Genomic DNA, 13,509 nt, shown 5'->3' with positions numbered 1-13,509 from the left:
GACCTTCACTGAGATGACCACCGGCGGGCCTCCTACTGCTCGGCCTCCTTCCGGAGTGGACCTTCACTGAGATGACCACCGGCGGGCCTCCTACTGCTCGGCCTCCTTCCGGAGCGGACCTTCACTGAGATGACCACTGCTAGGCCTCCAGCCCGCTGATGGCTGGGGGCTGCCGCAAGCAACACCCTGCAGCACTTCTGCTAAACCCCGGGCCCCACGTGGTTGCTGTCAGGTACGGCAGGGCAGGCTGTAGGCGATGCCTATGGTCGGCTTTCACAGACACGAGGTGCCAGTTCCCCACGGCAGGGCCAGCCTGCAGCCCCCTCACCCACCCACCCGGTATCCGAGAGCCTGATTACACCACAGCCTTGCCAGCACTTGGTGGCTCCACTTGCCCTGCCTCTGCCCTCCCCAGGGTACACACTGGGATAGTCTAGGGGTCTACCCGCACTTGCTGTCCCTTTCCACCTGCTCCCGGCCAGTGAGCCATCTTCGGCCACAGAGTGTCACCACCACAGGCAACTCCTGTTCCTCTGAAGACTGGGGCCGCTCCTGTTTGCCTGAGCAGACCTGCTGCCGCTCCCAGCGCACCAGGCAGGGGCTGCCTGACGCCGTCCGTGAGGAGGCTGCAGGCTCGCGCGGTCTCCTGGCAGTTGTTCCTCAGAGAAGAAAGCCGGAGCCGCGGCAGAGAGAGGCTGGGGAGACAGGGATGAGTGCTCAGTGCTTAGAGTTGGGGTGGCGCGTGGAACCAAAGGGCAGGGTCCGGAAGGGAGATTTAATTACATTCTGTGGAAAAGCCTGAAATCTGGGAAGAACACACACACACACATTTCCGAGTTCCTCCCTTTCTCCCAGCCTCGATCAATTGAAATTAGACCTGGAAAACGCCCTCTCCGCTTTACAGCGGCTAACTTTGGAAAAAGTGAGGCCGTTTCAAAGGAGCTGGCCGGTCCCCCCAGGTCACAGGAAGCCAGCTCTCCCATCTGGTATCCTGATCCTCAGCACCTCCCTCCCCTCCCGAACAGTGTCATGAGGCAGGAGTCGCAATCGGTGGGATCATCTCTGGGCCTGGCATTTAGCAGAATTAAATTACCGTGGAGTTAATGAGCGGCTGTTAGAGGAGAGCCGAGAGGACGGCAAGTGAAGGGAGACTGACCGCCCCGTGGCAGGGGCTCTGGTGGCCGCTGCTCACAGCTCACTCACCCCCAAAGAATGCACAGGCTAGTCTTAATATTCTCACTTCAAAAATAAGGAAACCGAGGGGACGGGGCTTCAACAACTTGCTCAGAGTTGTGCCGTTGCTGAGGCAAAACAAGCACTGAGACAAAGCTCAGGGCTCCCAAACCTACTGCTCCCTCACCCCAAACCACTTGGTCCCAAGGTCAAGGGCAGAAAACAAGTCCTTGGCCAGCCAGAGTGGGCGCCTCAGTGGCTGTGCAGGGCCACTCAGCGTGGAGGTTCCTGCCAGGAGGCAAACAGTGTGCAGGGCCTGACGGGCACGGTCACCCTCAGCCCGACGCGGAATCCAGGGGTGGTGTGTGGGGGGAGCCCACCAAGCACGGCCAAGAAAGGTGTTCGGAGACAGGTGAGGCGAGCAGAGGAGCAGCGGCCACGACGCTGACGGTCACAGGAGGCAGAGTGTCGCCTCCCTGGGCCAGGCACATCTGACATGGAGAAGGCGCTGTTCCCGAACACCGTCGGGGTGTGAGCAGCACATGCAGGAGCAGCCCACGGTCCCCATGTGGCTTTTCTCTGAGCCCTTCTCGCCCCCACATCTGCGTGACAGGCACTGCCGTGGACCTGGAAAGGCCCAAAGAGGAGGCGCCCCTTTGCCAGAGAGCAGGCACCTGAGCTCACTCACTAACCCCACTGCATGGCGGGACTTGAAAGAGAGATAACCAGCATGTTTCTGCTCAGGCAGCAAGCCTACACCATGTCTGCAGGTGTGGCCACCTCTAAAGCCTTCAACTCCTTGACAAAGGCATTAGCACCCCCGTTTTATAGAGAGGGGAGGAGGCTCAGTGGGGGCAGAGAGCCCACTGTTAACGTTGGCCACCGCTCACAGGGTGTTGTGGACCCCAAGTCTGGAGGGCTGGGGAGGCTTCTGGGGGCCACAGGACACTCAAAGGCCCCCGGAACCCAGCAGCCCAATGCTTTCTGCGATGAAACAGAAAAATGCTCCCCACTATCTTGCCAAGTAGGCGTGAGGAACGATTACTCAGAAGGGTTATAAAACTTAGGAGCCCTGCAAAATATGATTTCCACACTTGAGAATAATCATCTGGAGAATTAAATGCTGCAATACGAAGGGTCAAGAAGTCGCTCCCTGGAAAGGAGTCTGCATTCTGGGCAAGCCTCCCCACCTGTCCATCACCAGCTCCGCCTCCAGACCAGCTTCCAGAGGCAGGAGGGCAGTGGGGTCCAGACAGGCCCCGTCACAGGGCAGCCCCTCCGGGAGCCAGCCCAGCTCTGTCTCCCCCACCCCATGCTCCTCCGCCTGCGACCACGTGAACTATTTTGGGTGGTCAAGGGCGAGTCAATAGCTGTCCCAAGTTTCTCCTTGAACGGGTTTCACCATCCATTTTTAAACTTGAAAGGAAAGAGGAAAACAAAAAAAAAAGGAAGAAGCTTAATGATTGGAAGGTCCCGAAGCTGTGTCTACAGACGCGGCAAATGTCAAGGTCTGAGCGTATTCAACAAATGAAAGCAGAATTACATAAAAGCAACAGCTAATAAAAAGATTGTCAGATGCTGTGTTTTCCATCCTCCCAGCCATTACAGGAATAAAATTATCCACAAAGAAGATCGAAAACCTTTTTTTTTCAAACTGATACAATCAAGCCTTGTGCCTCCCTGCTCCCTTCTCTCCAGCACCCCCAACCCCAACTCCTTCCCACCAATCTCCAGTTCCCGGGATGCTTGGAGGTACTTTTCTTTTCTTTCTTTCTTTCTTTTTCTGCAAAATACCAGTGTTTACAGTCAGAAAGGAGATCATGCTTTACACCTTCTGGAGGCATTCAATAACCACTCACAATCATGTAGGTAAAAGGCATGTCTTGTTTTGTTTTGTTTTTCAAAACAACCCTACATCTGCATATGTAAGGAGTCTGGATTTCACTTTATTATGAGTGGGGAAGAACTGCTCTGAAGAACTCCTCCAGGAGAATGACCTTTCCCTCAGCAAGCAGGGAACTGGCTTAAAGGAGAACTAGAGTAGAGAAGAGAGCCCAGTGATAAGGGGAAAACAGAAATTCAGAGAAGCAGAAATGCTGAGGTGACTTCCCTTCCACCCCAAAACAGACACCAGCGCACATGCTTCGAGGGTCAAACCCAGGAGGGAGAGGCAGGAGACGGCAGAATCACACACATCGCAGTAACAGCAGCAAATCTGTGCTTATGAACATATGGGCGGCTGTGATCATTAGAGCTTCGGCTGGTGGCAGTTTTCTTACCCTTTCCAGATCTCACATCACAGCCCTTGTGGTGACCAGCTAGAGTCCACCGGGGCAGAGAATGTTCCAGGAAGCACCGTCTCTGTCAGCGGCCGGCCGGGGCGCACCGGCGACCCCCTGGCCTCCGGGGCTCTCACCAGCAGCGCTTCGTGGTCACCCTGCAAGGCTGGCCACCCCGAAACAGCCCCCGGGGAGGGGGGTGCAAACTCAGCTGTCCACCAAGCAGGAAGGAGCCTCTCGCCTGTCCCCCTGCCTGGAAATCCAGAAACCCACGGTACTGCCAGGCTGGAGTGTGGCTTGCCTCAGGAGAAGGCCCTATGGAAATCAAGCCCCTCAAGCAAACTGTCAATTTCAAAGCTGCAGACCGTGACAAACGATTCTCGATTCTCGAAGATTTGCCTGCAATATTTGCCTGCAATAAGCGAGCGATGGCTCAGGCTGCCTGGCATGCTGTGTTAAGCATGAGGGAGACCATGTTTTTAACCTCCCAACCATCCCCTCCCATGTTTTAAGCTGTTTCTTTGAAAAATCTATCATGACCAATACATGAAGTCCCCCCCACCGTAGTAAGCAAGTTACCAAATGAGTTTTCAAGAGTGCTCGCAAGGCTTAAAAATAAAAACAAAGCGGGAACGGGGTGGCGAGTCTCCTTCGTGCCGAAGGCTCATCCTGGGGAAAGTGCAATGCAGCCACCGTGCCCTCTGACCTCCCGAGTCCCGGGAGAAAAATCAATAATACAACTTTAATATATTTGTACAGCAAGACTTCACGTTATTGTTATTTTTATCCAACGCGGCTTAACTGTAGTGAGAAAGATAGACTGGGTCTCAGCACCGCCCTGTGGCGAAAGTGAATTCTCGGTAAAACTGAACTAGAACAGAGCCAGCCACATTCAACAGAAAGCGGCCAATTAAAAACCAATTATGTCTGTGAATGCAACTTGTTGAGAGGTTGGAGGCGTGGTGCTGGCAGCAGAGGGAGGGAGGGCGGAGAGCTGCAGCGGGGGGCCTGGGCTCCTCTCCCCCACCAGGGTGGACTGTGGTCAGGCAGCTTCTTACCTTCTTCTCAATGCACGCCAGCTGCTCCTTAAAGATGGTGTCGCGGCGTTTCAGCTCTGCCTCCCGTCTCTCCAGCTCCCTGGCCTAGTTGGAAGAGAACAAAGCCCATGAGCGTGAGCGGCGGGTGCTGGGCGGGCGGGCGCTGCAGGGAGAACAGGACAGATGCTGTCTGCTCACGGCAACGTTAACAATGCACAGAGTAGCCACCGTGAACTGCAGACTCCGGTGTGCCAGATCACCCGCTCGTCTTGTAATTCTCCCCCCAGGCTTCCAGGGAGATAACTGCTGGAACCCTATCACAGAGGATAAGCACTTGACATTTATTAAATGCTTACTGTATGCTAAGTCCCGGTCCAAGTGCTTCCCCAAGATTCTTTCATTTGATCCTTACAGTAAAATGTAGGTGGGGAGGTTATGGTTCCATATTATAGATGAGGCAACAGAGGGGCTAAGTGACTGTTCCAGAGCTCACAGCTGCCGGGTTTGAACCACAGCAGAGGCAGGGGCTAGCCAGGGAGCTGCGCTGCGTAGGCCAGAGCTGTCTGCCAGCCGCGAGTCCTCACACCTGGCACTGCCCTCAACTGCCAACGCAGGGCCGGAGCCCTAAGAGGCAGGGATGTCCATAGGCCCCTCTGAGGAGGCAAACTCCCTGCCTCAGGCTCAGGATCAGGGATTGGAAAGGACAGCCTTCTAGCCATGAATGTAATTTCAGAGCCCAGAATCCTAGAGCTGGGGAGGTGGCTGCTCACCCCCCACCTGATGGGGGTAAACAGATCCTGGCACACACAGCCAAAGACTGTATAGCTAAGCTGGACAGCCAACCTGTAGCCAGGAGGCTGGGATGGGACACCCCTCCCTCCCCCATATCCAGCTGGGTAACCACAAACAATTTCCTCATTCAGGTATAATGTATACATCTGAAACAGAAGCATGCACACACACACACACACACCCCACACACAGGCCTATGCAATTAAAAGGAAGCCCCACCAGAAATGGGCAGGGTCACGGTAGGCCAAAACAAAGCAACACCTCCATCATGGCTGGGGTACCTGTGTCCCCAGAGTTTCTGAGAGAATTTCTGGGACAAGGTCTCACCTCTGCCCGGGGTCTGAGGACGCCAGGGATTGAGCTGGTGCTGGCAGGAAGAAACATCTCCACCTGTTCACTGGTCTATGTGTGTGCAAGGGTCAAGTGTGTCAGGCACTATTCTGGGCTCTCTGCATTACTAATTCTTGTGCATACCAAGCTGGTCAAGGACTGAGGTTGAATGAAGTCGGCGTGACTCCAAGCCTGAGCCTCTTCCTTTAAACCATACCACGGTGTCAGCGCACAGGTTTGAACTGTTAAAAATACCAGGAATTGATGTGTTTGAAAGCCTGTTTCCTAGGCAATGCTACTCCCCCTGACATGAGACCTTTCTAAAGCCACAGGAGGGGGTCAGAAATGAGCCGCTGACCACAGGACAACTCACGAGCACAGACAGGTTCAGGCTTAGAGGAACACACTGCTCCCAGGGACACAGGAACCAAGGAGGGGCGACAGGCTGCCCACTGAGGAGTGGACTCTCATAGTGACCTGACTGTGAGTGGCTGAACGCTGAACAAGCTGCCATCTATTTCTGTGGATTTTCCTCTAACCTCAAGAATGGGGAAAAGTAACTTAGCTCCTAAGGCAGCTGTACAATATCTAAAAATGCCAAGAAGGCTTTTGGAATGCCTGTGGAATGCCAACACTTCAGAAAAGCTAAATACAAACAGTGAGACTGAATGCTGGGGATTTCTCACAGGATTTTTCAAAGCGCTGCTGGGGCCGTGTCCCAGGGATGCAAGCGTGGCTGGCTCATCTGCGCTGGGCTGTCAGCAGCCAGCACTCAAGCACTAACTATCCCTGTGCAGTCAGAGAGAGAAGCTGGTCTGGCACAGTGAAGCGGCCAGCGCAGAAATATCTCCAGGGCTCCCAACCTGCTGTGTTCAGGCCAACAGCCCCAGCCAAGCAAGGAGATGACATCTGAAAACAAAATTGCAACGAGGCTCTTCAGTTGTCATTCATTAGGGGTCAGTGGGACAGCAGACCAGAAGGCTCTTCCACGTGTCCACCCAGCAGCCGGCCGACACATCAGGATCCTCTGCTGGGCAAAAGCTCCAGAAATTCTCCACCCGTGGCCGCTGGGCCTGCGCCAGCACAGTCGAGTCCAGGAATGGGCTGCAGAGCCGAGGCCCCGGGAAAAGCTCCCAACCATATGGCTTCCTCAGTCCACAGAGACTCTCACACACTCACATGCTCACACACACATGCTCACACACACTCACTCACATGCTCTCACACTCACTCACATGCTCACACACTCACACGCTCTCACACTCACTCACATGCTCACACACAAACGTGCACACGCACGCACACACTCGCATATTCACTCACATGCTCACACTCACGTGCACACTCACATGATCACACACATACACACTCACCACACACGTGTGCGCACATGCGCACACTCACATGTTCTCACACTCATGTGCACATCCATGCACACACAGTCACATGCCCCCACACAATCGCTCACATGTTCACACACATTCACACACTCCCACATGTGCACACATATGTGCACACGTATGCACACTCACATGTTCTCACTCACTCAATGCCCCACACACTCACTCACATGCTCACACACACACACACACAATTCACATACTCAAATGTGCGCACATACTCACATGCACACACTCACGTGTTCTTTCACTCACATGCCACCACACACTCACTCCCATGCTCACACACACGTGCACACTCACATGCTCACACACACACATTCACACACTCACGTGCACACAGACACACTCACACACACACGCACTCAGACACACATGCACGCAGACACACATGCTCGCACACACTCGTTCACTCTATGGAGGTCTCCTTTTATAGTCACATCAATTTGCAACACAACTAAGGAAGGAAGTGATTAACTGTTTAGCGAGCTACACGGCTGGCTCACCCACTGGAACGGAAGCTCCTGTGAGGAAGGGCCTTGCCTAATTCCTGCACACCCCAGAGCCTGGGCCTCCACCTCCGAGAGCCGGCAAGCCGGCAAGCTCACTGCCTCGGCTCCATCCACTAACAGGCAGCACCTTGCTCTGTTCATCTCTGAGATTTATAATGAAATCCAATGGGCAGGAGGTGACACATGGAAAAGAGTTGTAGAAAATGAGTGCAATACAAATGCCTGGGTGTCAGGCTGGGAGCTGGCGCGGGGGAGCGCGGGGTGACTTAGTTTTGATGGGTGGAGACAGGTGTCAGGACACTGGCCATGCCACACGGCTGCCCCCACACCCTCAGGAGGCCCCGTCTCTCTGCAAGACCACGGAGTTAAGAACGGGAAGGCAGGTTTCCATGACTGATGTGGCAATTTACCAGAACATTATTGAGCACCCACCATGTGACAGGCGCTATGGTAAAGGGTTTGGGGATACAAAAGGGAAATGAGAGAGAAAGTTTCTGCTCTCATGGCGCTTAGATCCCAGTGGGAGAGACAAACGTGTGTGCAGATAAATAAGATAATTTCAGAGTGATACGTGCTAAGGAGACCAGAGACAGAATAACTTGTGGGGTAGCGGGTTGCTATTTTCTCTAAGGAGACTTCTGAGACAGTCTTCTGGGGAAAAATACTGAATGAAATAGGCTGCCTCCAATAGAAAAGTAAAATATCACCATTATGAAGATCTACTCGGTGGATTATAGTCTTTGAATGGGGAATTGAAAGGAATCTTTAGTGATTTAGTCAAGGACTTCCTCCAGTCAAGATAGCAGAGTGAGTTCACACTTGGATGCATCTACTCTGCTCCAAGCACATCACATGGGCAGATAAAATATAAGAACAGTGGACCAAAAGACATGCCAGGTTCAAAAACAAGATTAAAATGTCCAATGGAACAGAAATGCAAAGCAACAGGCCTGCTGAGTGGCAAGCAGAAGTAGCTGGAACAGCCCTGCCCCGCAGAGGACGAGGACTACAGCGGAGCCTGGGCTTCTGGAATAAGAAGCTGCCATAAAAAAATTCCTCAAGACGCACAGGTGGGATGGTGGCTTCATTTTGCCTGGACCTAGACTCGGCCTAGAGACTGCAGATCCGATCCCAAGGAGACAGCTGAACCATGCACCCACCAGCTCGGGCCCCAGCTCCACAGCACGACCAGGACCACTGTGGAGACGGGGCTCAGAAGGCCACAGTCACCCAGCTTGGGTGCAGGCGTAAGTAACCACCAAACACTCGGCAGGGAAAGGAGGCCACGGGGAAACTGGCAAAGACAACAAAGCAGGGCAAGCAAGACAAAAAGCAAGCTTTCTACTCTAAAGGCGTCTGCAAATTAACTCCCAACTACGTAAAGAAATGCAATGCTTCCAATCAGTCACTGGAATGTGAATTCATTCCAGATGAAATTTAATTTTAGAGGACATTATGACAAAATTTTTATTATGTGAAAGTTTAAGCACAAACTGTAACAATATAGTGAAACCCCAGATTATCACTACACTACAAAAATTACAAACTAAAGGTAATTTTTTGGCCTGCATGTCACATGGAAGAAGGGAGCAAGATGTGAGTATAAGGAGAAAGATGGAGGATTAGATGGGAATAGAGGAGGTAGAGAAAAAGATGTAAACCAAAAAGCCAAATAAAATTATATAAGTATGTCAGTTACCACAATAAATATGCAGTTATCAGCTTCTATGATGGTCCCCAGTGACCACCTATCCTGGCATTCACCCCCTGAAGTATGGGCTGCCCCTAGTGATGAACATCTAGTAAACAGAACCGGCACAAGAAGGGGATATCAACTTTCAATTGTAAAAGAGAGTGATTTCTGTCTTGCTCACACTCTTTTCCAGACCCTTACCTGTGTTACTTGTAGGTATGACGCAAACTCCCACACTGTGAGCTGCGCTACTGAGATGCCCAAGGACTGAGAGCCAGCTCCAGCAACAGCCTTGGAAAAATTAAATCCTGCCAGCAGTCACATGAGGAGCTTGGAAGGGAATCTCCTGGTGCTGAGCACTCGAGATAAGACCACTACCCAGAGGCACCATGAGACCTGCGGAGAGGCACAGAGCCCACAGAGCCCAGTCCGCCCAGATCCGGGACCCGCAGAAACAGTGAGATAAGTAAACGCTTATTGTTTCGGACCACTAAGTTTCGAGATTTGTTATTTAGTAGTAGGTAGCTCGTGCTAATTGATTGATTCATCTCACTGTTAAAGGAAAAAGACAATCACGTTGGATAAAAAGGGCAAAAGAAACTATATTCCACTTATAAGAGACCAATTCTCCATAATAATGGTCTTACAGAAACAAAAGAAAATCCTTCACTGGGCAGAAATACATGCTGCAGGGTCCGCTGTTTTTCTTTTGTTTACACAAAATGTTTGAACCAAAAATTTAAGCATATTTTATGCGGGTGGAGCGGGGAATGGGATCAAAAACAGTGGGGGGGAGGGAAATGCACTGGACTATGGTGATGGCACACGGGTGACTTGGTGATGGGAAGCCCACAGGGATGACAACTGAGACAGAAATATGCACAAAATGATGTGACAATAAGCTATTACATTATTTAAAACAGAAACAAGAATACAAAAACACTAATTTGAAAAAAAAAATTAAACATAAACACACAAACAAGAAAATAATGACCTACCATAAAGAGAAGACACTGAGGAGAAGCAAGTACAGCAATGGCCCAGATATTAACATAGAGAGACTATGAAATAACTGTGATTAACATGTAAAGCATCTTCACACCAGATCTGAGAAATGGAGAACTTCCACAGAGAGAGAGACAGTATTTGACCTCCAATATTTGTGAGCAACAACTGTTTATCTTATCAAGGATCCCTTGAAGAGTTACTTCTCTCTTGCTCCTTTCAAGATTCTCTCTTTGACTGGCTGTGACAGTCGGGTGGTAATCTATTTAAGTGAGGATCTCTTCCCGATCTCCTTGTGCATAGCCCTACACATACATATGGTCTTTTTGATTCCCAGGAGTATGTCAGAGCTTTTCAGAGCCTCTTATAAACATTGAATTCTCTAGCTTTTCAGGTTTTCTGGATCCCCCTGTTGTTTGCCCAAACTGTTATCCACCTCCTCAGGCATCTGTGAGAGTCGACAATTGCCTCTGATTGTTTTTGACAAATACCCCCTGGGAAAAGGCTGTTTTCATTGTGCAATCTTTGAGTCCAGTCAAATAAAGATATCCTGGCAAGTAGGGTCTTTCAGGGAACCAAAAGATAGGAAAAATAATGACAGTTCTTTGGCAGTGGGGCTTTGAAGGACTCTAATCCTTTGCTGCCCCACCCAGTGGTTGCCAGATTGCTGGTTTTTACCCTTGAAGCAACTGCTATTATTCAAGGTTATTGCTTACTTCAGAAGAAGATGATGGGAATAGAACAATTAAAAAATGTCATAAAACTCACTGTTTTTTGTTTTTTGTTTTTTTTTTAAACAAATGCTCCTGAGTTGTTGCTAACCTTTGGTTAATTTTCAAGTTCTGAAAAAAAAAAAAAAACAAATTCTGACCATTTTCATTTTTTTAATGAGGAAATTTTCAGAGCTCCTTACTCCACCATTTTTACTGATACCACTCAAAACTATAAAACAGAACCAAATGAATTTCTAGCATGCTAAGGCATGCAATCATAAATTTAATAGCAGACTAGAGAAAGCAAAGAATCAATGAACTTGGAAACTCGCCATTAGAAATTATTCAGATAGGGCCCTCCCTGCTGGTGCAACTGGTTAGGATGCAGCACTGCAAGCCAGCCACAGCTGCTTCAGTGCAAGTTCAATCCCCACCCCCAGAGCAGACCCACATGGCACAGCAGACCTCTCCTGACCTGCCCAATGCTCCCCTCAGCAGTGTTCTTCTTTGATCTTCCTGTTCTGCTCCCCACTCTGTCTCTGGTGAATCCTCTCACTGCCCCTGATCCTCTGGCCTATACCCTAGTTCTATATGCATAAATAAATAAATCTCTAAAAAAATTATTCAAATTGACATTTAATGAGACAAAAGAATAAACAATAAAATGGTAACAGAGTACCCAAGGTCTAGGTATAGGACAACATCAAGTAATATAGCAAATATTTAACATGAATATTAGAAGAGAAAAATAGAGCCAAAAATTAAGGGATAAAGGCCAAGAATTTTCCAAAATTAAATTCAACAAAAAACAGATCTGAGAAGTTCAGAAAAATCCCAAACAGTATGCTTTTGTAGAGTTCTTAAATAATTCCTAAAGTACTGAGCTATTTTTTTTTAAACATAGACTGTTATAGGATATACTCCCCTCCCTTCCCCCGACCCCCAGCCAAGGGAATTTCTACAGTAATCATTTAAAAAGTAGTCAAAAAAGAAAAACACAAATAAAACACCAATAGAAGAGACAAACTGCAACTCTAAAATATATTGGTTCCTCTCCACCACCTCCCCTCAAAAGCCTACAAGAAAAATGTTAGCTATGGAACAAAGAACAGATAGAACATATAAAAATCAACTATCAAGATACAAAAATCCACCATCAGACTTAAATCCCATAGCAATAAGCACATTAAATGCAAATAGACTTAATCCTCTGTTTAGATTTCTATTCCTATAACAGTGGCTTAAAAATACAATTTTTTTACTCTTACAGTTCACAAAATCAGAAGTCTCAAGGGGGAAAATGACAGTGTTGGCAGGGCTGTATCCTTCTGAATGCTCCAAAAAATATTCTATTTTCTTACTTTTTCTAGTTCTAAATGTTGGCCACATTTCTTAATTCATTGTCCTACATCATCCCAACTTGCGCTACAATCACATCTCTTTCTCTGACTCTCCAATCTTCTTTCCCTGGTAAGAACCCTTGAGGTAGCATTGGACCTAACTAGATAATATCTCCATCACATATCAATAACTGAATCATATCTGCAAAGTAACTTTTACCATGTTAAGGAACATATTCATAGGTCCTGGGGATTGGGAAGTAAACATTTGCAGGTGGCAGGGGGGCAGAAAAGGAACATTATTCTGCCTATTGTATTCTCTCATGAAAAGGAAAAACCCTACCAGTCACTGATAAAAAATACAATTTAAATATAAAAACATAATCATATTTAAAATAACAAAGGGAAAAGATATATAAACACAAAGCATAAGAAAGCTGACATAACTAATATTTATATCAGATAAAGGAAAAATTCAAGACAAGATATATAAGAAATAGTTCATAATCTTAAAAGACACTTCTTCAAGCAGAACTAACAATTTGAAAAATATATGCACCTAATAACAAAACTCCCAAATACAAAAGGTAAATTTGACAAACTAAATCTGATATGATAACAACCATAATATCTGAAGACTTTTACATCCCTTCTCAATGATAAAACAAGAAAAAAAATACAAGAATATGGAAGTTATAAAAAATATTGTCATCCAGCATAATCTAATTGACATTTATAGAACACTCCATTTAACAACTGCAGATCTTAAATGCATATGAAGTAGTCAAAGACAGACATGATAAGCTATAGTAATATAAGAGGATAAAATCATACCAAGTGTCTTCTATGACCACAAAAGTATTAAACTGGAAATCAATTACTAAGACACCAAGAAAAATCCTCAGATGTTTAGAAATTAAATATATTATTAAATACTTCATGACTCCAAACCAGGAAAAAAATTAGTCCTTAAAAAGGGGCCCTCCCTGGTGGTGCAGTGGGTTAAAGCACAGCACTAAGAAGCTAAAGCCACTTCAGCATGAGTTTGATTCCCAGCCCTGGAGGTGACCCACATGGCACGGCAGACCTCTCCTGACCTGCCCGCTGCTCCCCTCAGAAGTGTACTTCATCAATTAACCTGTTATGCTCCCTCCCCACTCTGTCTCTGGTGAATCCTCTCACCGCCCCTGCACCTCTGGCCTGTACCCCAGTTCTGTATGAATAAATAAATAAAT

At 48.2% G+C, this 13,509-nt stretch overlaps 1 protein-coding gene across 1 annotated transcript in view; it reads right to left on the bottom strand.

Annotated features, from left to right (window-relative positions):
• The window catches only part of CHCHD6 (coiled-coil-helix-coiled-coil-helix domain containing 6), a 200,881-nt gene that overhangs the window by 86,452 nt on the left and 100,920 nt on the right, over nt 1-13,509 (bottom strand). Inside the window, exon 5 of the mRNA XM_012732221.1 lies at nt 4,511-4,594. Within this exon, the coding sequence (XP_012587675.1) occupies nt 4,511-4,594 (84 nt within the window). The remainder of the gene's footprint in view (nt 1-4,510; nt 4,595-13,509) is intronic.

Source organism: Condylura cristata, unplaced genomic scaffold (assembly GCF_000260355.1).
Source record: "Condylura cristata isolate star-nosed mole 26May11 unplaced genomic scaffold, ConCri1.0 scaffold00033, whole genome shotgun sequence".
Taxonomy (NCBI): domain Eukaryota; kingdom Metazoa; phylum Chordata; class Mammalia; order Eulipotyphla; family Talpidae; genus Condylura; species Condylura cristata.
Note: the sequence above shows the minus strand (reverse complement) of the source record. Positions and strands in the feature narration are given on the sequence as shown.